The sequence below is a fragment of the Ovis canadensis genome, chromosome 5 (assembly GCF_042477335.2).
Source record: "Ovis canadensis isolate MfBH-ARS-UI-01 breed Bighorn chromosome 5, ARS-UI_OviCan_v2, whole genome shotgun sequence".
In the NCBI taxonomy this organism is placed as follows: Eukaryota; Metazoa; Chordata; class Mammalia; order Artiodactyla; family Bovidae; genus Ovis; species Ovis canadensis.
Window position 1 is genome coordinate 93,038,480 of NC_091249.1, and position 27,760 is coordinate 93,066,239.

Consider the following 27,760-nt stretch of genomic DNA (forward strand, 5'->3'; position numbering starts at 1 on the left):
GGCTCTGTGGTTCCTCCCAGAGCTCAGGGTGGGCCCTCCGCACTCCCATCCGTGGCCATCCTCGCTCAAGGTCATCATGCCAGCCCTCACCCTTCTGCTCTGTTTTCTGTCTCCAGTTTCCCCTCCTCCACTAGATCGAACTTCTCAATATACCTCTCCATATATATGCTGTTATTAATCCCATGTTGTAAAAAAAAAATTTTTTTTACCCCATTTCTTCCTCCAGCTACTACATTACTTCTTTTGTTTTCTCTGTAGCAACACATGAACGAGGTGTGTATGTTTTCTCTGCATCTCAGACCAACGTGGGCTCTGGCCCTCATCGTTCCACCAAAAATGTGTTCATCAAGGTCATCGGGGGCCTCCTCGTTGCTAAATCCAGTGGCCAGCTCTCTCCGTCCTCGTGTCTCTTGGCCTGTCTGCAGTGTTTGGCTCAGTTGCTCACTCCATCTTCTTCGACATCCTTTGCCCTGACTTGGCTTCCTGGACCACTCGCTCTCTTGGCCACCTTCTCCCATCACTGGCTTCTCTGTCTGTCTGCTCTGTGGATTCTTGCTCATTTTCCTGACCTCTCCCTGTCTGAAGGCCCCAGGGCTCAGGCCTTGCTCTCCTCCCCTTTCCTACTTGCATGCACTGCTTCAATGATCTTGTCCTATCCCGACTTTCAAACACCGTTCCATGTAATAGCGCCATCCTGGGCCTCCCCACTCATCTCAGTGCTGTATGTCCGCTGTCTCTTCCATCTTTTCTTGCATATCCAGTCGGCATCACCAATCATGTGTCCACAGCACACTCCTGAGCTTTCCTTCCATGTCTTCACTGTCTCAGCTGAATGCAACCCCATTCATTCATCCACTGCCCAAGCCAGAGACCACAGGGTTGTCTTGGACCCCTTTCTTCCTCTTGTACCTCATGTTCAGTCCTTCAGGAACTCCTAGCTCCGCCTTCAGAAGATCTCCAGATTCCAGCCACTTCTCCCATGCTCCTGACCACCACCATCTCTCACCTGATAGTTGCAGAATCCCCTCCCGGGTCTCTCTGCTTCTGTTCTTGCCGCCCTTCATCTCTTTCCAACACAGTCGCCAGGGTGATCCTATTAAATCGCAGATGAGTCCATCCAGTTCTTTCCTTAAATCCTTAGGAAGGCTTCTGTCTCCAGCCAGAGTCAACACCTGGGCCTTTGCCTGCTCTCCCCAGGTCCTCTGAGGTCTGCTCCTTGCCATCTCTTGGATTTGATCCCCGAGACTCTTCCTCCAGCCCCCTTGTGCCCCTTGAATATACCCCACACCCCCTTCTCTGGCCTTTCTCACTGCCATCCTTTTCGAATGTAATTCTTTTCTCCTGGACATTGATGGGCAAAAGTCACTCTCTTGCCTCATTCTGTTCTTGGCCCAGATGTCACCTTCTCCGTGAGGACTTCCTTCCACCCTACGTAAAGCCACATTGCCCCCTCCACCCTCTTATCGCCACCTCTGCACTTTGCCTGTATCACCTTCTCTGCAGCACTTTATATCACCTAATATTTCTCCATATCGTAGGTATTAGGGCGCAAGTTATTTTCACATTTTTGTCATCTCTGAAATCAAGATGCAGTGTGTACTAGCTGTCAGGTCATCTTCTAATTGGTAACTATTTTTCTTTCTTAGTGATACATGAAATAATAGTACACTCTATACTTGATGGCATCTTAGACTCTATGAGACACAATATAGAAGTTACTTACTGATTATCTGATTCCCCCAGACTGGAATATAAACTGAGGAGGGCAGGGATTTTTCTCTGCCTTAAATCCCGCTGTGTTCCCAACACCCAGAACAGTGTCTGACACATAGAGGCAACTGGGCAAATGTGTGTGTGTCAAATAAATGATTGAATGAATGCGTTGATGCTGTCGAAGTACATCTGGTTTACTGAGGCAGACCATTCACACCTGTGAGGCAGCCCCAAGTAGTTGTTGTTGTTGAGTCACTCAGTCGTGTCCGACTCTTTGCGACCCCACGGACTGCAGCACGCCAGGCCTCTCTGTCCCTCACCATCTCCTGGAGCTTGCTCAAACCCGTATCCATTGAGTCGGTGATGCCATCCAACCATCCTGTCCTCTGCCATCCCCTTCACCTCTTGCCTTCAACCTTTCCCAGCTTCAGGGTCTTTTGTAATGAGTCGGCTCTTCACATTAGGTGGCCAAAGTATTGGAGCTTCAGCATCAGTCCTTCCAATGAATATTCAGGATTTATTTCCTTTACCATTTGACTGGTTGGATCTCCTTGCAGTCCAAGGGATTCTCAAGAGTCTCCTCCAATACCGCAGTTCAAAAGTATCAGTTCTTCAGCACTCAGCCTTCTTTATGGTCCAACTCTCACATCCATACATGACTACTGGAAAAACCATAGCTTTGACCATACGGACCTTTGTCGGCAAAGTAATCTCTCTGCTTTTTAATATGCTGTCTAAGTTTGTTGATAGCTTTTATTCCAAGGAGCAAGAGTCTTGTAATTTCGTGGCTGCTGTAGACTGTATCTTATTGGAATTAGACTGGATCTTGTTGGACAACTCTCTACATCAGTGCCTAGAAATCTTCCTTATTTTTTGTACATAGCTATGGAATAACTACAGATATAGGTTACAGTTTATTCTCCCAGTCTCCTGTTGCTAGAGCTTTGAGTTGTTTTACATCAGTCTTGGTGATTATCTTTCTCAACTCTAACACCTAAAGCAAAAAACAACATGTGCAACTACCTCAAACTAAAACGCTTCTGCACAGCAGAACTTTCGTTTTCACCAATAAAGTGAAAAGGCAACCTACTGAATGGAAGAAAATATTTGCAAATTGTATATCTGATAAAGAGTTAATCTCTAAACAACCCATGAAAGTACAGTGTTAGTCACTCAGTCGTGTCTGACTCTTTTGCGACCCTGTGGACTATAGCCCACCAGGTTCCTCTGTCCATGGGGATTCTCCAGGCAGAGTACTGGAATGGATGCTCATTCCCTTCTCCAGGGGATCTTCCCAACCCAGAGTTCAAACCTGGGTCTCCCCCCATTAGAGGCAGATTTTTTACCATCTGAGCCATCAGAGAACCCATCCTTAAAATTAACATCTAGATAGATCTTAACCTATACAACTCGGTGAACAAATAAGTCAGTGAATGAGTGAGTTATTAGAAAACAATACCCAGCCATTTCTTCCTCCCAGGAAGCTTCTATCTCACCTGGAGTGGTGTTTTATCTACTTTCCCCAGAATACCTTGTCACTCCCTGCTTCTGCTTTTTTCCCATCCTCCACAGGGAGGCGCCCAGATCAGCCTGGCTGAGGTCTGCCGGTCTGGCGAGAGATCGACTCGCTGGTACAACCTCCTGAGCTACAAATACTTGAAGAAACAGAGCCGGGAGCCCAAACCAGCGGGAGCCATGGCCCCCATCCCAGGGCCTGAAAGCACGGTGAGCTGGACCACAGCTTTGCATCCTTCTCCTATAAAAGGCAGCACCTGGTCGGCTGGAAGGAAAGCCTCTCCCAGAGTTGGAGATGGCTGGACATCAGAGGGGTGTGTGTATGTGTGAGTCACTCAGTCACTCACTGTCTGACTCTGTGCGACCCCATGGACTGTAGCCTGCCAGGCTCCTCTGTCCATGGGATTCTCCAGGAAGAATACTGAAGTGGGTTGCCATTCCCTTCTCCAGGGGAATCTTCCCAACCCAGGGCCTGAACCAGGGTCTCCTGCATTGCAGGCAGATTTTTGTACCCTCTGGGCCAGCAGGGAAGCATGGACATCAGAGGTGGAGTAATTATTAGAGAAGAAACCGAGTCTCAGAGACGTTAAACAATTTCTTGAAGTCACAGAGGCTTTCTCAGTGTGGACACCACTCAGTGGGACAGTCTCCCTGACTACTTGATGATCTCCTTGCAGCTGTAGACCTGTAATTCTGTCTCATGCAAACACTAACCTCATCTTCCAAATTTTGTCCATGTATACAGAGGTTATTTTCAGTAGAACTGCCAGTTAGAAGAACTAGGGACCGTATTTCCAGTTGGTGTAAACTTATGGCAAGATGCTTGCCCACTCTGGTCTTCGGTTTTGCCCTCCATTCACTGGGAGGGTGATAGGGTCTGATTCCTGCCAGGTGGGGCTCTGCCTGCCTTGCACAGAGGACTCATCGGCCTTTGTCTCTGCAGGATGCTGTGTCTGCTCTGTTGGAACAGACAGCCGTGGAGCTGGAGAAGAGGCAGGAGGAAAGGAGCAGCACGCAGACCCTGGAAGACACCTGGTAAGTGAGGGTGCCCCTGGGAACTGACCTGGCTTGGACCTGAGCCAAGGGATGAGATCCCCAGACACCAGGGCAACCAAGAGAAGTGTTCCCTGTGAAAACGAAGATCCTCTCTCAATGGGTCTCTATAGGCAACAAGGCAGTATATAGCCTGGTACGGTGTTTCCCAAGTCCCTTCCCAGTTTGTGATTTTATGTTCTAGCAAGTATTCATACTGGTTCACATGTTAGTGTTTATTGTGATGCACTTACATTTATTTTGGTTTAGAAAAATTCCTAAGAAGCTGTATATTACTAGAAGTGGAAATAAGCATGAAAGTGAAAGTTGCTCAGTCGTGTCTGACACTTAACCCCATGGACTATACAGTCCATGGAATTCTCCAGGCCAGAATACTGGAGTGGGTAGTCTCCAGGGGATCTTCCCAAACCAGGGATCGAACCCAGGTCTTCCGCATTGCAGGCAGATTCTTTACAAGCTGAGCCACAAGGAAGCCCAAGAATATTGGAGTGGGTAGCCTATCCCTTCTCCAGCAGATCTTTCCGACCCAGGAATAGAACTGGGGTCTCTTGCATGCAAGCAGGTCCCTTACCAGCTGAGCCAAAAGGGAAGTGGAAATAAGTATAATTTGCCATAAATTGAAAATTCCTCAGTAAGGAATTGCAATTGGAGAAGGAAATAGCAACCCACTCCAGGGTTCTTGCCTGGAGAATCCCAGGGACGGAGGAGCCTGGCGGGCTACCGTCTATGAGGTCGCACAGAGTTGGACACGACTGAAGTGACTTAGTAGCAGCAGCAGCTAGGAATAGGGAGCAGAAATAACAAGCTTAAACAAGATAGAATTTTACTTCTTTGTTACTTAAAAAAGAAGATTTGGGAAGAGGCAATCCAAGGCTCATCTGTCAGCCCCATGATGTTATTGGGAACCCGGGCTCTTTTTCTTATTCTGTTTTGCTGTCCTTACTGTGTGACCTCCATCATCAAGGCTGCTAAGCACAGAATGGCTGCAGAGTCACCAGCCATCAGGCAGGCATCAGGAAAGAGGAAAGACAACAGAGTCTGCCTGAGTGCCTTTTAACCAACGAGCATTCCTGAAAGTCCCACCCAGCAATTTCCACCTGCTTTTCATGGGCTGAGCTTAGGTACTTGGCCTACCCAGTAGCTAAAGGAAGCTGGGAAATGAGGTCTCTTAGTTGGTATAAAATTCAGGATTCTGTCATTAAGGAAGAATGTCAGAGTGGATACTGAGTAGGTCATGAGCCAAGCCTGCCTTAGAAGATAACTGTGGAAGATTAAATGTAATAAAAATACAACAAGAATGTTAAAATCTACCTGGATATATTGCTTGCCAAGGTTCTAAGACTAAGATCTCTCCTACTGTTAAAAAGGAAGGTCATACCTCCTCTACTTCTGTGTCTCTATTTCTGCTTTGCAAATAAGTTCATCTGTATAGACACAGGCGTAGAGAACAAACGCAAGGATACCAAGGAGGGAAGGGATGGGGGGATGAACTGGGAGATTGGGGTTGACATATATGCTCTGCTGTGTATAGAGTGAATAACTAACGGGAGCCTACTGTATAGCTCAGGGGACTCTACTCAGTGCTCTCTGGTGACCTCAGTGGGAAGGAGATCTGGCTGCAGTCTGTGGGGTGGCAGAGAGTCGGACACGACAGGGTGACTGGACAGCAATAGGTGATACACTTTGCTGTACAGTGGAAATCAACATGAAATTGTAAAGCAACTACACTCCAGCAAAAATTTTAAAGAAGGTCCATGTGTCAGCAATGTTAAAGACATGCTACTGCCCAAGAGAGACGTCCTTGTTGATGTAACCAAGTCTGAAGCAGAAGTGGACAGGACACAGCTTTTCCACTGTGTGATCAGAAACTTTAGTCCCTTGACTCCCCACAGAAAGTCTCATCACACACTTTAGGAAACAGTGATGTAGACTAGGGTTCAAACCGTAGCTTTATCTTTTTTGGTATAACCTTAGGCAATGCATATTTTAACTTTTTATTGCAACATCCTGCACATTCAGAAAAGCTGGTGTGTGTGTCTGGCTCAGTGAATTTTCAGAAGCCAAACTATTACCCATGGGTCCAAACTGAGGAGCATCACCAGCTCTCCGGAAGCGCACACCACATTTCTACCGGTCACTGCCCGCCCCCTCAAGAGCAGCCACTGTTACTCAAGAGAGCCACAAGTCGTTCTGACCCTGTCTGATCCTTGGCTCAAACGTGGGGACATCACACTGACTGTGAAGGATCATCAGAAGAGACTGAAGGATCAGCCACTGATGAAGTGAAAGTGGAACGCTTGTAGTAGACACGCAAGAGACAATAGGGATTCTTATCAGGAAATGGAGGAGGAACACAGCTTAAGTACCAGCTGGAAAGGGAGACAGCAAATCCCATCTCGGAAATGAGCACAGCCTCGGAACCTTGCCATTTGTGCTTAAGTGCATGTGCTCTGAATCCAGACAGATGTGAATTCACAAAATCTCACTCAGCCAACTCCTTGTGGGATCCTAGGTCTGGGTGAGGCCTAAGCATCAGTACATTTAAAGCATCCTGTGGTTAAGACTCCACCTGCCAATGCAGGGGACACGGGTTCGATCCCTAGTCTGGGAAGATTCCTCATGCCCCCGAGCAACTGGGCCTGGGCACCACAAGTACCAAACCTGCTCTCTGAGCCCACAAGTTGCAACTACTGAAACTTGCACACCTAGAAGCTATGCCCCTCAACAAGAGAAGCCACCACATTGAGAAGCCCATGAACCGAAACAAAGAGTAGCCCTTGCTTGCCACAACTAGAGAAAGCCCAACAAAGACCCAGGGCAGTCAAAAACAAATTAATTTGGGGTTGAGGGGGAGAAGCATCCTAGGTAATTCTAAGGTGAAGCCTGGGCTGAGAACCAAGCTCCAAACCCAGTTTCTCCATCTGTGACATAGAGATTTAAGAAATAGCCATTGCACATGGGGTATTTTGTAGACTCTGAAAATTATGCATGGTTAGCCCTTAAAACAGACCCTGACCCACAGACAGCACGCAGTGACTCTTCTGTTACAGCCCTAAATTCTATGTTTGGTCTGACAAGAAGTCTCTCCTTAGTACCTTTTACTCCAGGGGTCAGCAGGTGCTTTCTGGAAAGGGCCAGATAGTAAATGTCTGCTACGCGGGCCAGGCAGGGGCCAGGCAGGTTCTGTTGCATCCACTCAACTCTGCCATCGTGGTGTGACAGCAATCACAGGCAGTACACACACCAGCCAACCATGCCTCTGTCCTTGCACCTTCATTTACGGACACAGAAACTAGAATTTCACATCATTTGCTCATGTCGTGAAATATCACCCTCTTTTTAATCTTTTTTTCCCCCAGCCATTTAAAAATATAAAAACCATTCACAGCCTGGACCTTGGACTGTCCAGAAACAGGATTTGGCCCCTAGGCTGACTCCTCTGTTCCTGTTGTCCTTGACCCTTCCTCCATGTGACGAAGAATAGGGCCAGGTTCCTGAATTCCTGTATGTTCGTTTGCTTTAGGGTTCTCTCTCAACTGTCTCAGTTTCTCTTCTCCGTCCCACCCCCCTGTTGCTCCCCACTCTCCCCTCCCCTCCCTCCCTGCTTCCTCCCGTCTCCCCACTGCCTCTCTCCTTCCTCCCCTTCCTCCTCCTCCCTCCTCCCTCCCCTACCTTTCTCTTCTCCATCTCTTCCCCTCCCTCTTCTCTCTCTCTCCCTCTCCCCCTTTCTCTCTCCCTCTCTTCCCCTCCCTCTGACACTCTGCAAAGGTCCCAATGCCGGAAATCGGCCCAGGACCTGTCTTCCAAAACCCTGGCACAAGATCAGTGGTTTTTCACCAAATTCCAAGCTTGTGTTGAGGCTTTCACACTGTCTCCTAGCAACCACCTTCTGTTCTCTCACCCTTTGTGGCCCCCTCTCTCCCCACCCTTGGCCATTCAAACTTCCCGAGACACTGACTTATAACGAGGGCTGGGAGTCCCTCCCCCCGCCCCCCGAGCTGCTGTGGTAGTGGGGTGGCTCCGTCTGCAGCCGCCTCCCCCACACTAGAGGCTTCTTTTGGTCCTGGAATGTTAACTAGCTCTGCTTTGCCCGTTCAGCTCTGGAGTGGAGGGCTCCGCAGACTGGTCCTCTGTTCTCATCTCCTCTCCTCCCTCCGCACCCAAGGCCCAGTGGAGGATGCCGCTGTTGTTCCCTCCTTTCATTTGTTCGGGTTTCTTTAATGCGTATAATCAGAAGACTTGATCTTTTTTTAAGATCCAGAAACAAAACAAAACTCTCAGAGGATTAGAAAACGCAGGAGAATATAGGGGCTTCCCCGGTGGCTCACCGGTAAAGAATCCGCCTGCAATGCAGGAGCTGCAGGAGATGAGGGTTTGATCCCTGGGTCCGAAGATCCCCTGGAGGAGGAGGAAATGGCAACCCGCTCCAGTATTCTTGCCTGGTAAATCCTATGGACAGAGGAGCTGGCAGGCTACAGTCCATAAGGTCGCAGAGAGCAGGCTACAGTCCATAAGGTCGCAGAGAGTCGGACACACGTGCATGCGGGAGAATATAATCACAATGCTAGAGTGAAAACCCTTGTATTTACCTCCTTGGGAGCTTACGTGTATTTGTCTAGGACAAAGGTTGAGAAGTGGCCTTGCTGGGTCCCAGGGCATGTGTGGTTTATATTTTACGAGGTCCTGCAGCATCCTTCTCAAACAGGATTGTAAATGCTCCCGCCAGCAGTGACTGAGAGTGCCCCTAAAGCTACGTCCTCTCTGATACAATATAATCAAACAGTATTTAATCAAGAACATGTACCTGTTTTTTTTCTAGCAGGTACTGCTGAATTGACTTCACAGTATTCATTGGCTGCTCTAATTAACACTCCCCACAGGGATACACCTTTTTCCCAAACCCTCACTTGATATCAAATACATATTACAAATATCAAATACATATTTTTAAATTTTTATGGATTTTTGGCCACTTTTCCCAAGGGTGAAAAGATGTGTCTGATTATTTTCCTCTTTACAATTGAGGGTTGGTTTTTTTTTTCCCCCTTTCCCGGAAAATATGTCGATCAGCTTCTTAGTCACAAAGAAGAGACTTCCCCAGCAGTTGAGCGCTTCATGGAGCGGGAACCTGGCTGCACCGCTGAGTGGCCTGTGACACTGAGGAGGCCTACTCACTCTCTGAGACAAGAGGGGCTTTCGGTGTTGTTGAAGGGCCTCAGCATGGCACCCGGAGGTCATCGAGGCCATGTTTGAAAAGTGAAAGTGTTAGCTGCTCAGTCCTGTCTGACTCTCTGAGGCCCTATGGACTGTAGCCTGCCAGGCTCCTCTGCCCATGGGATTCTCCAGGCAAGAATACTGGAGTGCGTTGCCATTCCCTTCTCCAGAGAGTCTTCCCGACCCAGGGATGGAACCCACGTCTCCTGCATTACCCTCTGAGCCACCAGGGAAGACTCTGGTATCCATGTTTAGTGGCTCTTTCATGAGTGGATCAAGAGGCAGAGGAGGGAAAGAAGAGGCCCTTCCACAGCGAGAGTCCCCGTCTAAGTGCCAGGGAGGTTTTCAGCACAGGGCTGAAGGTGGAGAGCCAAGATCTGTTTTCCCTGTTGGGAAAATCCTAAGGGAGATTTTGTGTTTATCCACAGTCTCACTGAGCCAGCTAACGAGATGTCAAACTCTCTGCTTTTGGCTGAAATTCCTTCAGCTCTGTATGGAAATACTGCCTCATGCTGATCAGAAGCCTGGCGGTTATGTATGTCTTTGAAAAGTAAAGATGGGAATGGAGATAAATTACTAATTAACAAATGCCATCCATTTGTCACACCAACTCTTTTGAGGCTCAGAGTCTCAGCGGAGAGGATAATTATGAAGAGTATCACCAAAAATAAAGTCTCTTCAACAAATGATGCTGTAACCCCATTGGATATCCATACAGAAAAAAATAAATGTTAGGTGCCATGGACAAAAACTAATCTGAAATGGATCATAGTATTAAACATAAAAGCTGAAACTAAAAAACCTTTAAAAGAAAGTATAAGAGAAATTCTTTGCAGAGACTTCTTAGGTACAACATAAAAAGCACAAAGTGTTAAAGAGGAAAAGGGATAAATTGGACTTTGTCACAATCAAAAACTTCTGTCCTTTGAAAGACACCATTTAGAAGAGGAAAGGCAAGCCACAGACTTGGAGAAAATATTTGCAAAGGATTCCTATCTAGAATATATAATGAACTCTTGCAATTCAGTAATAAAAAGACAACCCATTTTTCAAATGGGCTAAAAATTCTAATGGAAACCTTGCAAAAGAAAATCTGAATGGTCAATGAAATTCTCGACAGGAAAGTACAATTAAAACCACAATAGATATGAGTACTCTTCAGGTGAATGACTAAATTTAAAGATGGATGTTACCAAGTACAGGTGAGGAACCAGAATTCCCATAACATTATTGTGGAAACATAACATGGTATAGCCATGTGGATAAACCAGTTCACCACTTCTTGTCTGACCCAGCAGTTCTGCTCCTGAGTGTGTATACGTATCTTATGGTCTGAATTATGTCTCCCCCAAAATTACAGATACTGAAGCTCTGACCATGCATGAGAATGTGACTGTTTTTGAGGACAGGGTCTTCAGAGCTGATTAGGTTAACACGAGTCTGTTAAAGTTAGGGTGGGCCTTAGTCCAATATGACTGGCGTCCTTCTAAGAGGACACAGAAGAACACCGGGGACGCAGACGCAGAGGGAAGACCACATGGGGACCCAGCATGAAGGTGGCCGTCTATAAGTCACCAGCCTGCCCGCACCTTGTTCTTGACTTTTACTAGCCTCCAGGACCGTGGGAAATAAATTTCTGTTGTTAAAACCACCCAGTCTATGATATTGTGTTATGGCAGCCCTAGCAAACTAATCCCAGAGAAGGCAATGGCACCCCACTCCAGTACTCTTGCCTGGAAAATCCCATGGATGGAGGAGCCTGGTAGGCTGCAGTCCATGGGGTGGCTAAGAGTCGGACACAACTGAGCGACTTCACTTTCACTTTTCACTTTCATGCACTGGAGAAGGAAATGGCAGCCCACTCCAGTGTTCTTGTCTGGATCCCAGGGACGGCGGAGCCTGGTGGGCTGCCGTCTCTGGGGTCGCACAGAGTCGGACATGACTGAAGCGACTTAGCAGCAGCAGCAAACTAATCCAGTGTCTTAAGACAAATGAAATCCTGTTTCTACACAGAGTTGTAGGTGAATATCTACAGAAGCTTTATTCATAATTTCTAAGAAATGGAAGCAATCCATATGTTTATCACCTGATGAGCAAACTGTGGTCCATCCATCCAATGGAAGATGACTCGACAATAAGGAGTAAATTATTGATACTATGCGCCACATGTGATGCTGAGAGAATGAAGCCAGAGACAAAAGAGCATATATCATCTGATTCCATTTCTAAGAAACACAAGAAAGATCAGATTTAATCTTTAGTCATGAAAAGCTGATCAATGATGGGCTGAGGGTGGGGGCAGATTAACTGGGAAAGCATATAAGGGAAACTTTGAAGATAATGGAACATTCTTTTTCTTGAGTGTGGTAATGGTTACATAGGGGAACACAGTGGTCAAAACTCATCAAACATTATAGGAAATGCAGTTTGTTATATGTAAATATACCTCGTTAAAATTGATTTTTTTTTTTTTTTAAGTGTCCTCAATCCAGAAAATGCTTGGAGGCCCTGCCCTGGATGCACTTAAAGGCACATGAGCAGATGAGAATGCGTGCTGTGGGTAATCAAAGTGTCTTGTCATCACAGGAGGTATGAGGAGGGGACAAGTGAGAACGAGGCCGCAGCCGAGGAGGAGGAAGAGGAAGAAGAGGAGGAGGAAGGGGAAGAAGAAGCCTCCCCTGACATGGACGGGTGCCCAGCGATAAAGGTAGGCAGGGCTGGGACATGGGAAGGGCTGTTTTGGGGAAAATAATCCTCAATTATTGAACCCGGGCAGTCAGAAAAGTCTCAGGGCTAAGTCTCATGCCCCGGCATCAGGGGACAGGCTTTCAGAGTGGGGTGACCTGCAGAAGGTTGCATAGGGGTGTCCCTGCCTGGAATTGGAGTCATTTCAGTGACAGAAAATCAGGAGGAGTTGATTGACCCTCTCATCTCTCCCACCCTCTGTGGTTCCCAGTTCTCTGGGCAGACCCCAGGCTGTGCAGTCAGCTGGCCTGGATTCACTGGCTCTGCTCCTACCTAGCTGTGTCACCTTAGACCAATGACCTCATCCCTCTCCAGCCTTGGCTTTCTCATCTCTAAAATGGGCGCAATAATGCCAACCTTGCAGATGGGTGGATTTCAAAGCATGAATTTCTCCATTTGGGTCTACTTGAAGGGCAGTAGGAAAGGGGGTCTAGTTGAGTCACTATCACCTTCTGCTCCCCTGCTGCACTTGGGTGACGTGTTGTAAGAGGCTTCATGCTCCGTAGAGAGAGATCCCCGTATTCTTTCACCTGTGGGACTTCTGGGCGTGTAGTGCATAGGGGTGGAGGCACAGGTTGCACACTGCACAAAGGTGCCTGGCCGCCAGGCAGGGTCAGGGGAGGTAGGGGTATTGGAAAAGAATCTGGGCCTGCCTTCTAACTACTCCACACCAAGAGGAAATCTTGCTGCAGTTTCTCCAGCCAAAAGGGGTGCCTTTTCCAAAAGCACACAAAGGCACTGTTTAGGCTAACCAAGGCTTTTCACTTGGGTGTTGATCTCTACTGGTAATTACTGTGAAAGGACAATAGAAAAGCTGATCACCTAGTTTTTAAAAGACGAGGTTTGCTAGTTGCTTCCATAACTCCAAAAAAAATCTGCAGTTCTTGGCTAGGGCAATGGAAGCCTTGGGTGTGGCTTTGTCAAAATATGGTTGGCACATTATTCTTGAGGGTGTGAGGCCCAGGACATCCGTGCCTGAGGTACCTCTACTGCTTATGTGAGCTTGTTAGGGGACTGAGTCTCTCCCACTGGCCCCAAGCACGGTGTCAGGGAGGACTGGGGGCCGGCATGCGGGGCCTCGGGTGCCATACTGGCCAGGCTGGGTCTGCGGAAGCCCCCGGCTGTGTCTGAGGGCCAGGGGTGAGGTGATTGGAGTGGGGAGCAGCTTCAGTGTTCACCCCGTGAGTCTCAGGGTGGGTGGCTGAGACTCTGGATTCTCCCAGCCTCACACGTGTGACTTCTTCCTTAGGTGGACAAGGAGACCAACACAGAGACCCCAGCCCCATCTCCCACGGTGGTGCGGCCCAAGGACCGGCGGGTGGGCACGCCCTCTCCAGGGCCGTTTCTTCGAGGGAGCACCATCATCCGCTCCAAGACCTTCTCGCCAGGCCCCCAGAGCCAGTACGTGTGCCGGGTAAGCAGCCGCACAGCCGTCCTCCCTAGAGTATCCGCTTCTCGCCCTGCAGCTGAGACCCCTGGGCCTCGCAAGGTTCTGGGTCTAAGTCCTGGTCCCGCCCCTGTTGTCAGTCATTCTTGGCATGTTACACCTGTTTCCTTATGGAGTTAATAGACTAAGTCTATGGGGTTGCTCTAAGGACTGAATTGGCTAAAGCATGGGAAAGGCTCAGTAACCAGTACATGGCCAACGCTTTTATATGTGTGTGTGTCTGTTTACTTACTTATAATATATATATATTTATTTACTTGCTTATTATCTAAATATAATATGTATATATATTTACTTACTTACCCAACCACATGGCACGTGGGATCTCAGTTCCCCAACCAGGGACTAAACCCATGCTCCCTGCTGTGAAAGTGCAGAGTCCTAACCACTAGGCAACCAGGAAATTCGCAGCCAAGGCTGTTTATCAGTTCAATTCAGTCGCTCAGTCGTGTCCGACTCTTTGCGACCCCATGGACTCCAGCATGTCAGGCCTCCCTGTCCATCACCAACTCCCAGAGTTCACCCAAACTCATGTCCATTGAGTCGGTGATGCCATCCAAACATCTCATTCTCTGTCGTTCCCTTCTCCTCCTGCCTTCAATCTTTCCCAACAGCAGGGTGTTTCCCAGTGATAAAGTCTGACACTGTTTCCACTGTTTCCCCATCTATTTGCCATGAAGTGATGGGACCAGATGCCATGATCTTTGTTTTCTGAATGTTGAGCTTTAAGCCAACTTTTTCACTCTCCTCTTTCACTTTCATCAAGAGGCTCTTTAGTTCTTCTTCACTTTCTGCCATAAGGGTGGTGTCATCTGCATATCTGAGGTTATTGATATTTCTCCCAGCAATCTTGATTCCAGCTTGTGCTTCCTCCAGCCCAGCATTTCTCATGATGTACTCTGCATAGAAGTTAAATGAGCAGGGTGACAATATACAGCCTTGATATACTCCTTTTCCTATTTGGAACTGTTTATAATTCCAACCAACTCTCCACTGTTTACGCCCGGCCCTGCCCTTCTGCATCCCTTGCTGAGATCAGACTGACTCTCACCTTCCCTGATGGACAGTTCCTCCCCCTCCAGGGCAATGGCAGCATGCAGCCTGAGGCTGCAAAATAGCAACAGCCCTGGATTACTTAGCCATGGGTTTAGGAGCTTTTGTTCATTGAACTTTTTGGCTACCATTGAAAACTTAAGAAATTCAATTAAAACTAAAATTTTAAATGCAGCCATTTCACTTAAAACTCCAGTTTCTCTGGGAGGGGGACGGGAGACTGTCTGGCCCAAGGGCTACACGTTCTGTCACAGTGATGAGTGGCTGGAGCTCCACAGTGGGGGCCGCTGCCCTCAGAGGAGGGACTGGCGGGCCTTTTCAAGTTCACTGTGGCCTCCACCTGGCCCTCTTTAACCTATTTGACTTGCCGACCTGCTCTTGCAGGCCATGGAAGATTTAGAAGCCATGCGGTGGTCTTGGCTTCCGGATTCCCTTGCCTTCTATCCGTGACCCCCATCTGAGGGGCCAATTGCTGGGGCTATAGAACCAAGACGTTGTTTTGAGGTTCATATTACATGTCGACATCCTTCCTTATCTCTAACCATACAAAATGAGCAAGCAATAACTAGAATAATAAACAGAACCTTCCTGTCTCATGTTCCAGTAAGTTGGGCAGGAGAGGCCCCTGGAACCCACCCCACCTCATCAACCTGACATCCACTTGTCTATTGTTATAGAGGGAGGGGCTATGGGGGGATTCAGCATCTAATATCTGGTATCCAAGGCCTCCAGTTATAAGCTTGAGTGTGTGTGTGTGTGTGTGCTCAGTTACCTGGTTGTGTCCAATTATTTGCATGTTCCTCTATCCATGGGATTCTCCAGGCAAGAATACTAGAGTGGGTTGCCATTTCCTTCTCCAGGGGATCTTCCCAAGCCAGGGATCGAACCTGCATCTCTTGCGTCTCCTGCATTGCAGGCGGATTCTTTACTGCTAAGCCAGTAGTAGTGAAGTTAATTTTTTCATAACGTGACAATTTTACAAATGCACCAGCTACTTTTCAAATTAGTGTCCACCCCAAAACATTCCCTGCAGTACCTCCCAGAAATAACGTAAACCTCTCCTCTCCTCTCTGTGTCGTCTCTACTTAATGTTTGAGCTTGTAAACATCTGAAAAGAAAGTGTGGGTACACATGTAATATAGTTGTGTATCTTGCAAAAGGTACAGGGTTTCCTGCAGTCACTGAGTGTGATTTTAATGCAAGGGACTTCCTGAACCACAAGGGAAGAATCCTGCTTAATCCCAGCTCACAGCTGAGGAAGAGAAAAACCCAATCCATGTTTCAAATGTGAATAACTTGAAGGATTTAGAAAAGCCCTCAGGATAATGGATAATCTGTCTTTGGCAAAATTACCGCCTTTATGAACGTGCAGTGGAAATCAAACACAAAATGAAGGATGTTACTTGTTGGAAAAATCACAGCAAAAGAAATGAATGTTTGATTTATCCTTTGTCATCAGGATTTAGAATGCAGTTGTAATTTTGTCAAATGGAAGATATGAAATATAAAACTTTTGAAAAGTGTTACTCTTTTCCAACTAAAAACTCAAACTTTTACCCCCCAAAGTTTACTATAGAATTCTGGTCTCCTATGTAAATGGATTCACTTTAAATGGCCTTTTCCAGAACTGGCATTCCTGATAACAAAGAGGTCCAGTCCCATTTTTAACATTCAAGCATTTTTAACACAACTAGCACTATGCTGTGGAGAAGGCAATGGCACCCCACTCCAGTACTCTTGCCTGGAGAGTCCCATGGATGGAGGAGCCTGGCAGGCTACAGTCCATGGGGTCACACAGGGTCGGACACGACTGAACGACTTCACTTTCACTTTTCACTTTCCTGCATTGGAGAAGGAAATGGCAACCCACTCCAGTGTTCTTGCCTGGAGAATCCCAGGGACGGGGGAGCCTGGTGGGCTGCTGTCTGTGGGGTCGCACAGGGTCGGACATGACTGAAGCAATTTAGCAGCAGCAGCAGCAGCACTAAGCTGAGCCTGTCCCACATTTTATTACCTGGACCAGTCTCCAACCTCAGGGCTGAAGGTAAAGAAATTCCCAGTCTGCATGGATCACCTGCCACAGGCAAAAAGGGCCTTTATTAGCAAAGATGTGTATTTTTTCTTCTTTTGCTTTCTGACTACACTTCAGCCCAAGCTTATCTGTTTCTGGTAGATTCTCACTTAAGGCTACAGGAAATAGCCAATGGTACAACATCCTAAATTTTTTTTCCTGTCATTTCCCTTAAAACTCTATAGGGGTGTGCAGTCTGTCTCTTGAGATTCAACAGGTAACAATAATGTATCCCTCTGTTTCTCACCCACACAATCCATTCTCAAATTCCCAGCAGGGAATATGTGTCTGTGCTGTGCCCTCTTCTACCTCCAATACACAGCCAGCTCCCTGTCTTCCAGCCTGTGGTTTATAGTGCTCCACTCTAGTACCAAGTCCTATACCGGTCAGGGTTCTTCACAGCAAGCAGCAGAAACAGACCGGGGGCAGTATATGTGGGGAAGAAATGTTTGAACAGGAAAGTGAGTAGTTCACAGATTCATTAGGAGGCTGTAGAAGCGACCTCAGAAATCAGGCAGGAACAAGGTGGGCCAGACCACAGCCAGAATCGCACCATAAGGACAGGCGAGGACACAGTGCTGCTGCAGACCACGGCCCCAGCTGGCCCTGCAGCTGCCTTTGGGGTTCAGCACTGATGCCCCCACCAGACTCCTGACACTGCAGGAGGCCAGGAAAGCTCCAGCTGCTGCTGCTGCCACTGCTCACCACTGATGGCTGCCTCTCCCTGAGAAACCAACAAACGCAGATGCAACCAACCAACCAACCAATGAACACGGCACGGAAGAGAATGGCCTGGCTGAGTCCAGGAGGCCCAGCGACCGAGATTTGGTCCAGCTGACCAGGCTGTGACTCAGAGACCAGGGCGGTTGCATTTAACTCTCATAGTTGAGTCCTGTGCCGGCTTCTAGCTGCAAGGGAGGCCATGAAAGCAAGACTCTGGTACTTTTGCCTCATGAGTGGAAGGTGGGCTTGTCTCCCACTGAGAGTCATAAGAGGATGGAGTTTCATATGCTAATTAGGTTAGCACCACACACACACACCCCCACAAAAAAAATTCCCTGTTTTTCCTGTGTCATCTAATCTCACAAACAGCCCTGCAAGGCAAGTGGCGTTAATCCCATTTCATAGATGCCTCAAGTCAGGGCACTTTGTTGTGAGCACAGTCAATCCCTTCTCCTGGCCTGACACCACATCAAGAGCCCTCTGCCAGGTGTCCCCTCTTTGGTCCTCAGCACAGTCTGCATCACCTGGTGAGCTTCCTGGGCTTGGGCTTCCACTGGACTTTTAAGTCATGAGGGGTGGGGACAGTGTGTTATACTCTCCACAGCTCCCCACAAGCCCTGTGTCTCTGACACCTATGTACTTACCAGCAGCACCGTCACACGTGTCGGTTCGCTCACTTTGACCTGAAGGATACAGTTCTTCCAAAATTCTCATTTTCAAGTAGACCCCTCTGACTTCCAGTTATTTCACCTCTCTGCTCCTCAATCTCCCTCTAATGGAGGAAACAAAAAGGCAACAATATTCTCTACCATGTCTGAGATCAAATGCACTAAAACATCTTTAAGAAAAAAATTCGAGGACTTAAGGTAACTTTCATTGCTCTTTTATAACATGGTCTTTAACACACAAACAACTATGACTTAAGCATCAATCGTCCTGACATGTATTTCTAGTTGGTATGACATATATTCTGGAGTGCCACTTTGGGATCGAAACAATGCAGAATAAAGCCCCCTTCTGAAATGATACCCAGCCAGTCCGTTTGTATGAATCCACTGCAGTCAAGATGGTCCACCCCTCTGTCTTTATATTAGTTTCATCTCTGAGCATTACATGCATCCTGAAGAGGACGTGGCCTTGGATGGGACCTTGAACTCTTGTTCTGATGCTTACCAGCTCTATGGTGTATAAAAGTGTGGTAACCTCTCCCGACCTCAGTCCCCTCACTTAAGATAGTTTGAGGATTAAATGAAACTGTCAGTAAAGCCCATGGTGCATAATAGGGGCTCCATCCATAGGGCTGTTGCTCTGTCTGTCTGTCTGTGTCTGGCCACACCAGACTGTATTTGTGGCGTGTGGGATCTTTACTTGCAGCCTGTGAACTCTCAGGGGCTCCATCCATAGGGCTGTTGCTCTGTCTGTCTGTCTGTGTCTGGCCACACCAGGCTGTAGTTGTGGCGTGCGGGATCTTTACTTGCAGCATGTGAACTCTCAGGTGCAGCACGTGGGATCTAGCTCCCTGACCCAGGATTGAACCCTGGTCCTCCGTGTTGGTAGTGCAGAGGCTTAGCCACTGGACCGCCAGGGAAGTCCCAGTGCGGCTTCTGTTGTTACTGTCGTCTATTTCTCATTCTGGTTGACACTCTGCCTAGTGCAGTAGCTATTTCATCAATGTAGCAGGACTATTAATATCATTATAACTGATAATTATTAATAACCACAAACATGACAGTGTGGACAGCTTCTCAGAGAAGACCCACCTCAGTGAGCTGACAGCTGCCAGAATAAATAGACCCTGGAGCATCAGCCTGTGACGATCCCACTGACCTGGAAATATGACTCCAGAGAGAGACCACCATCTCCCCTCCGTCTCCCATCCTCCCGCTGGGGACACGAACTGTCAGTAGAAAAGCATCCGCTTGACCGTAGCCCTGATCTCTGGCCACAGATGAGGAATGTTAGCCCTCCAGGGAGAGTCCAGATAACTGCAGGGTTGAATGGGTTCTGATGAGGAGAGAGCTGTAACCAGCACAGCCCTCACAGAACCTGTCTGCCCCATCTTCTCCAAGGATACAGTCCTGAGGTCTGGCCTGTGGGCTGCCTTCTCACATATGTATCAGTCTCGACATGGGCTCCATTCGAGCCCTGAAGGTGGGCTTTGTGGGTGACAGGAAAGAGTTGGTGCAAAAAGGCCTTAGCATAGGAGGCCAGGGGGCAGTGTGTCCTGGAGTCATCCGCCAGGCTGCACCAACTCCAACCTTGAGCAAGTCGAGTAGCCCCTCACCCGCCGTCTTCTCATTAGTAAAGTGGTGATGTCCTCTCCCATGGGGCTGTTGGAAGGATGAATGGGGCCCTGTGGTTGGCATACAGGGGCATGCACTGTTGAGGACCCACTCAGTGAGTGCTCACCCAGAGAGAAAAGGAAGGTCAAATGAAACCTGCCTCCTGCATGCAGTCCCCATGGGGAAAACAGAGAGGAAGGACTGGGCTGGGGACCACCACCCTCCTGGCCCCAGTGTGCCTTTTGCATGCACTCGGACCTTCATGAGTGTCCCATGCCTCTTCTTTTTTCAGCTGAACCGAAGTGATAGCGACAGCTCCACCCTGTCCAAGAAGCCACCTTTTGTTCGAAATTCCTTGGAGCGGCGCAGTGTCCGGATGAAGAGGGTAAGACAGTCCCTTTGTTTCCCCAAGCCCCATGTCCTTCAGGCACATCCCCTGACGCCTGACCGTTTCTCCTCAGCCACTGGTTAGAAGAAAGCACTTGAAAGCATGGTGGTATTTGCAAATGGAAGTCGGTGAACTGTAAGGCCTGGGTAGGCACTGGGGAAAATGCCAAGGGGTAAATGTAACATAGTTTTTGTGACCAGTAAGTTAGATCAGGAGTGGGCATACTTGTGTAGAAATCAGAGTCACAAAGAACCAGTCAACCCAAGACGTCACGGCTACCGATGGGAGCTTGCCTCGTGCAGGCCTCTGCTCCCTGTGTTGTCCAACTGATGGAGCAGTTGAAGGTCCCTTGCAACAGCCTCCTTGCGGGAAGAGAGGCCAGGTGCCCCTGCCCCCCAAGCCTCCCCACCGAGAGCTGACCTGGAAGCAAGAAGGTGCGAATGGGACTCAGTCCAGCCGGAAACTCCCAGGGAAGAGGCCCCAAGCTGTCCCTGCAGAGCAACCTGGCCTTTCCTTACAGAGAGCATGGCTGCAGGATGGGGGTTGGCAAGAGGCCTTAGGCCAAGGCCTGACTCCTGCTAGGGACTTTTCACTAGTCAGGGCTGCAGGAGGGGCAGGGGGCCCTCCCCACTGTGGGCTTTCAGTGTAGACTTGACAACAGTTCTGGTGAGCTTACAGAACTAGAAAAAACCCAGGAACCAGAATGTCAGAAAGAGAAGTGGAGAGAACAAAGCAAAAACGCAGAGAAAGGAGAGCATGCTGATAGCCGCATGTAGGGGCAGCCCCTTAGCATCTCTGGCAGGCCTGCTGCTGACCTCCAGCCTTGGGAGTGGTCCTCTGCCTGGCCGTACCCTGCCCCCACAAGTCTCCAGAAAGAACTAGAGACAGCAGGAGCAAGAAGGCACTCCAGAAAAGGCTCCCTCTGGGAAAGGAGAGGGTGCTGGCTGCAGGAGAATGTGGGCATGGCCGCAAGTGACAGGGGGTGCGTCCTCCCCCACCCCATCTGCTGTGGCTGGCTGGCACTCCAGTCCCTGGGGCACCGAGTCACCTTGGGAGCTTGTTGATGATGCAGATTCCCAGGCCGCACTCCCAGGCCGCCTCATCCAGGCAGCTGTGGTGTGGCCCTGGAAGCAGCATTTTTATAGGCTCCTCTTCAGAATTCTGGAGCAGGTGTTCCGTGATCCACTCCTGGAGAAATGACACCGAGGAGCTCCTACTCAGTACCCCCTGCATGTCTTACAACCCCACCACCACCACACACACATCCCCTCCCCCCCCCGCCCCCCCGCCGCAAGGCAAGCCCCACAGAAGTTCCTGCTTCTTCACTTCCTCTTCTGCTCAGCCAAGGGGATGCCTTGCAAAGGGGACCCCTGATAGCTGGTCTGAGCCCATGTTCCCTTCAGGTCCTTTCTATGTCCTGAGGCACAGGGGTGTCCAGAGGCTGGGCCAAGACCCGTGCACACTGCAGACCTTCCTCCACTAGCTGCCTGAGCAATGCATGTTGTGGAGAGGGCCACCAGGCAAGGGCCTGAGAGGACCTCTAGTAGCTGTGAGCAGCCCCTGGTCAGCGGCTGAGTGAGAAAATGCAAGGAAATGAATTCTACCCAGGACCTGAGGGAGCCTGGCTGCAAATCATCCCTTCGTCAAACCCCCGGATAGGGATGCACTCAGTCAGAACCTAGATTTCAGCCTCATGAGACCCTGAGCAGAGGATTCAGCCAACCTGTGTCTGTCTAAACTCCTACCTACTGAAAATGTGGGATAGTGAGTTTGCATTACATTCAGCTGCTAGTTTGTATAATTTGTTATGCAGTAATAGAAAACCAATCCAACGCCCAATAAAGTGATTTTTTAAATGGTATTAATACATAAGACATTAACTATGAGACCTGTCCTCACTTCAGGCTGGCCAGCATGCTTTTAGGAACAGGAAACCACTCAGTGGAGTGGTTCTGTGCTTTTCTAGGGTGACCATTGTCTAGTCTGTGCTTATAAATGAGCAAGGCGGGGAGATCCAGCTGAGTGATCTCGGTGACTCCAGGTCTCACCTGAAGATGCTTTTGCTTAGCTCTGCTGCCCCTGTACTATCATCAGTCATGTCCTGCTCTTCATGACCCCGTGGACTGTAGCCCGCCAGGCTCCTCTGTCCATGGGATTCTCCAGGCAAGAATACTGGAGTCGGTTGCTATTTCCTTTGCTCTGGCCCATGTCCAGTCTCAGAAACTTGTCTGGATATGTTGACGCAGAAAGAGGCAGAGCTCAGGCAGTAGATGGAAGCCAGTGAGAGTAAGGGAAGCAACTGCCTGTAGGGAGTGCGTGGGTGGGATCTGGAGCCAGCTGCTTGGGGTGGAATCTCAGCTTCACTGCTTATAACGTGTGTGATTTAACCTCTGGGAGCCTCATCTGTGCACATGATAACAGTCAGGACCTCATAGGGTTGTGAAAATGAACTCAGGCAATGGAAGTAAAGCACCCAGCACCATGCCTGGGATATAAAAATGCTCACTAATATGAGGGGTAGACCTGGAAAAAATCAAAACAGGCTCCCAGGGGTTGGGCGAGCCTCACTTTTGGAATGGAAGCCCTCTGATGAATGAAGGAGGATAAGCTGACCTCCAGAGCAGGGGAGAGCACAGAGTCAGTGGACCCGGCCTTGTACTAACCGGTCCAAACCATCCCCACCCCCGCAGCCTTCCTCCGTTAAATCCCTGCGCGCTGAGCGCCTGCCACGCACCTCGCTGGACCTCGAATTGGACCTGCAGGCCACCAGGACCTGGCACAGCCAGCTGACTCAGGAGATCTCGGTGCTGAAGGAGCTCAAGGAGCAGCTGGAACAAGCCAAGAGCCACGGGGAGAAGGAGCTGCCGCAGTGGGTGCGGGAGGACGAGCGCTTCCGCCTGCTGCTGAGGATGCTGGAGAAGCGGGTGGGTGGCGAACCGCGGGAACACAGGGCGCGCCGCTGCAAGGGAGGGCGGCGAGGGCCCTGAACGGGTCCTGCAGTTCTGTGACTCATTGAGAGGATGGCGAGGACCCTGAATGGGTCCTGCAGTTCTGTGACTCACTGAGAGTGCTCCCAGAGCCCCTCAAGCTCATCAGCAAAGGAAGCCAGCAATCCCTCCCCCAGGAAGCTTGATTCACTGTTTACTGCTGCCAGGTCCTTTTGCTGCATTCCCGTGTATGTGTGCAAGCCCTTATTACTCGCACGTTTATTCCAGCAGCTGGTCCTTCATCAGGCATATTGGGGGGCACTTTATCTACGCTGGGGCACACACTTGCACAAAGGAAATAAAAACGCTGACCTGCCCTCGTGCCTGCCTACCCAGTCCCACAGAGCACGTTTCTCCAAAGGGGAGAGGAGTGGGTCCTGGCCGGGTTTTATCCTGATGAAGACGCCTGAGGATACAAGCCTGCTGGCGTCTCATCCGTAGCGTAGTGAGCTGGGGAGATCTCAGCGTTGCTCAAGAAAAAAGATACAACCACAAAGGGGCCAGAGCATACGATGAGTTGAATTTGGGTGGCTGCTGCTTTCACACGTGTGTATTTGGGAAGGTCTCACACTGCATGAGACGCCCCCACCCCCAGCCTCCAAAGGCAGCTGTTTTGGCTCCACTACCTAGAGGGGACTCCAGGAGTTGGTGATGGACAGGGAGGCCTGTCGTGCTGTGATTCATGGGGTTGCAAAGAGTCGGACACGACCGAGCGACTGAACTGAACTGACTGACCTAGAGAGGAGGAGACCAGGCGAACTCCCAGGGAAAAAGGGAGCTGGAGAGGGGACCTAGACTTGGAGATGATGTGGCTTGGAGCACCATGAGAAGTCTTGGGTTGGAGAACAAAGCAGCAGGAGTTTGGAGTCTTTTATAGTCCTGGGGTTTAGCACATCTAGACTAGCAGATGTTGGGTGCACTTTTAGGGGGTATAGGTAACAGGCAGGTTCTAAAAGGCTAAAAAAAAAAAAAAGAAAAACCAAACTGCTATTTGAGCTTCATTTAAAACAATTGGATGGGTAAAAATTTGTCTTTGACACCAGTGGGCTCTTAGCTAACAGATCCCAGACTGTGGTGAAGAAATAAAACACCATAGGGTTAACACACAGAGGCCATCTCTGCCTCATTCCTTTCATACCTGCCAGGATGGCTGTCCATGGCAGAAATGACAAGCTTTTGCTAGTTTTCTCTGCACACAGCCAAGCAATGCAAGAGCGCCTTCCAGAGGGTGCCTCACTGGATTGTTGGGAGGGCCATTAGCTAAAATTCCGACTCTCAATTAAGGTGATAACATAAAGCAGGAGGTGGTGCTGGGCTTCCTACGTCTGGACTTGTGGGAGCCTCAAATTGACTCTAGTAAATCAGAAGTTCCCCAAACATTTCTTTCTTTCTTGTTTATTATATCAGAGTTATAATAACAGCATTAAGAGAAAATAGAAAATTAGAGAAAGTTTTAAGGAAGAGAAGGAACTAAATATGTCTCTAATGGTAGCTGTCTATTACATTTATCTTGGAGCTTCCTAGTAGCCAAGGCAAAAAGAGGTAAGCAAACAAGTATATATGTGTCCTGCCTTAAGAAAGCACCTACCAAGAAAACCTGACCTTTCAAATAGTTTTTTTTTTTTATAGTAAATCTATGACTATCTGATGATGGTTCTGTTAAAGAATCATTTAAATGGTATAGCTTCATTAACCAAAATACTGTCTTCATGCTATGTTTTCAAGTATGTAGAACATGGATATTTGAGGGCTCTCTGGTTTGTTCTCTAAAGTGCTTCCTTAGGTTTGTGTCAGGAGGGAAGGATGTATTGGTCCTCAAACCCTTGACCATAATTGCATGATTTGAAATTGGGTTTCTACGATTTCTTAGTTGTTTGCTGTTAAAGCAGTTTTCTAACATGCCTGAGGCTTCGTTTCCACACCTGTAATATAGATTATTATAAAGCCTGCCTTCCTAAGTGGCCCCCAGGAGCAGTGAGGTGACATGCATTTTACCAGGTAGCCCTTGCCGTGTTACTTCTGACAGGTGCACGTAGGTATTCAGTTCCCTGGCCCTGAAAACCTATCCTGTCTGACACATGCTGGGATCACTTCCCCTCATCATCATTCACAATAAAGAGGAACAGGAAGCATCATGGTGCCTGTCTGGTGACCCTCAAACCTTTTAACCACAGTAGACTCCTCGTTTATGCTAGAAGGGTCTCCATGGCTGACCCATTTCTAGAGACCCTAAGTACTCTCTACTACCTCATTCTGCCCTCCAGATGGACCGAGCAGAGCACAAGGGAGAGCTTCAGACAGACAAGATGATGAGGTCGGCCGCCAAGGACGTGCACAGGCTTCGAGGCCAGAGCTGTAAGGAGCCCCCGGAGGTGCAGTCTTTCAGGTCAGCAAATGGGCGCCTGGGCAGCCGGCCTTTCCCTTCCCACCCTGCCCTCCCAGCCTCGGCCTCTTCATCTCAATGCTCCCTGTCCGTACTCCCTGCTGTAGCGGAGCCCCAGCCCTCTGTAGCAGGTGTTCGTCCTCTGCCAGGTCTTCCCCTGTGATCTGTGAGCCCCGTGGTGCTCCCCCCCAGCTGTCTTTATCGGTCCCCACACAACTCGACCTAATTTGTTAGATCCTTTTGTTTAATGGGTGAGCCACCTGCTCCGGCCTTTCCTCTTAGCATTCCCATCACCAGTAACTGCGGAGGATTGGCCGAGGGATAAATCAGCCTGGCAGTGGAAAATGCTTGCTGGGCCTCCCTAGCACTGCCTGCCACCTGCCGGGATCTCGGGGAGATTTCTTCTTGTCACCCTCGGACCCAGGCGTGTCCTGGGCCTCCCCGTTCACAGAGGGTTTTGCATTTAGGTTTGTGCTTTCCTCTCGGAAAAGGTATTCATGTTTGTGTATGTGCTAAAATGCATCCCTTTGAGGAATTTAAAGATGTAAAATATACTGTCATTTGTCTAACCACACTTGGACATCTTTTTATTCTTAATCAGCAGAGAATCTAAAACAGACCACCAGTGGAAATGGCCAAGGGCCCTTTGAGACTTCAGAGGCCCCTGATTGGAACTGGAGGTGGTTGTTCCTGCTGACGTTCCCCCAAGGCAGAGATTCTCAGCCAGGGGTGACTTGAGCCTCCGGGGAGGGTATTGCGCAGTGTCTAGGGACATTTTTGATTGTCAGAACCAGAGGAGGGCTGGCAGAGATGCTTCTGATGTTTTGTGGGTAGAGGCCAGGGATGCTGCTAAAGACCCTACCTGCACAGGATTAGCCCCATAATGAAGAAATTATCCTGCCCATAATATCTATAAAGTGAGGTTGAAAAGCCCTGCTCTAAAGGGATGGCCTGGGACTTGCCCGGTGGTCCAGTGGTTAAAAGTCCACACTCCCACTGCAGGGGCCATGGATTCAATACCTGGTCAGGGAACTAAGATTCCACGTGCCTCATGGTGTGGATGGAAAAAAGGAAAGAGAAATACATAAAGGAATGGCCTTTTTTACAGGGAGAAGATGGCATTTTTCACGCGGCCTAGGATGAATATCCCGACCCTCTCTGCAGATGACGTCTAATCGCCAGAAAAGTATTTGTTTTGTCCCACTGATCACGCTGTGAACCTGGACTGTGGCTAAAGTTATTTATGTGGTCTTATATGAAGGTACCAAGTCACGAGTCCTCTAGCACTCTTGTCCATTTGAAGATAAACAGAATTTTTTAGTTTGGGTTCTATTATTATTAAAAAAACAAAAAACAAAAAAAAGTCAAAAAGACAAAAAAAAACACACAAAAAAAACCAGCATTACAATGACAAGATTGTATAGTTTGTATATTTAGGAATGTATTTTTGAGAAAGAAAATTTAAATGAACTAAAGCAGTATTAAGTTGCTGCTCTTCTTAAAGTTGTTTAGATTTTTTTTTTTGTACAGATCTACCTACTAGAGGTTTCACTGCAATAAGAAGTAATGTTTGAGGGACAGTAATCCTCAAAGGATGTCCTGAAGGTGTCACAGCACAGCTGACCTTTCCTACTTAACGTATTTTGTACAATGTTTTTAAAAAGATGCACGGGAACTGTGCAGGGATTCTGAGGTGCGTCCGTGAATCTTCACGAGCTGTGATGTGTTTTTATGTGGCCGCCTGACGTGGAGCGGGCAGCGTGGGGCTGGCTGGTGACAGGCCTGCCCACGCTGGTCTCATGCCCAGTGAAGCCACTGACACGAGTGAGGGAGGGCTGTGGAGAAAACCCTTCAGTTTCATCTCCATCAATAAAGTGGCCTTTCTGAACAAACGTCCTCACTCGCTTTTTCTCCCCTACCCCTCCCTTCATCAGTGTTCCCCTGGTTTTTGAATCTCCGCTTCCCACTCATTCCCTCCCAACCCATCCCCAGGCCAGGAAAGTTGTGGGGTTTTTTTCCTTTTTGTTCGCTCATGTGCTCATTAAAGGAGCAAATGTCTGCTGAGCGGGGACTGCTGCAGACATCAACGTGTGTGACTTCAACACTCAAGTCACAGAATCTCTTCCTCCTCCCTTCCTCTGAAGTGAGCACTGCAGCTGTCTTCAGAGTAGGTCTCACTACCAGCC

The 27,760-nt window shown here is 48.7% G+C and overlaps 1 protein-coding gene across 2 annotated transcripts in view; it reads left to right on the forward strand.

Moving 5' to 3' along the window:
• Nucleotides 1–27,466, forward strand: part of WWC1 (WW and C2 domain containing 1) — a 156,186-nt gene extending 128,720 nt beyond the window's left edge. For both annotated transcript variants that reach the window (XM_069590031.1, XM_069590032.1), the window contains exons 16-23: nucleotides 3,286–3,438; nucleotides 4,172–4,263; nucleotides 12,082–12,202; nucleotides 13,490–13,654; nucleotides 20,109–20,201; nucleotides 22,895–23,128; nucleotides 25,456–25,577; nucleotides 26,683–27,466. In XM_069590031.1, coding sequence (XP_069446132.1) covers nucleotides 3,286–3,438; nucleotides 4,172–4,263; nucleotides 12,082–12,202; nucleotides 13,490–13,654; nucleotides 20,109–20,201; nucleotides 22,895–23,128; nucleotides 25,456–25,577; nucleotides 26,683–26,749 — 1,047 coding nt within the window. In that variant the 3' untranslated portion in view covers nucleotides 26,750–27,466. The remainder of the gene's footprint in view (nucleotides 1–3,285; nucleotides 3,439–4,171; nucleotides 4,264–12,081; nucleotides 12,203–13,489; nucleotides 13,655–20,108; nucleotides 20,202–22,894; nucleotides 23,129–25,455; nucleotides 25,578–26,682) is intronic.
• Nucleotides 27,467–27,760: the final 294 nt, after the last annotated feature.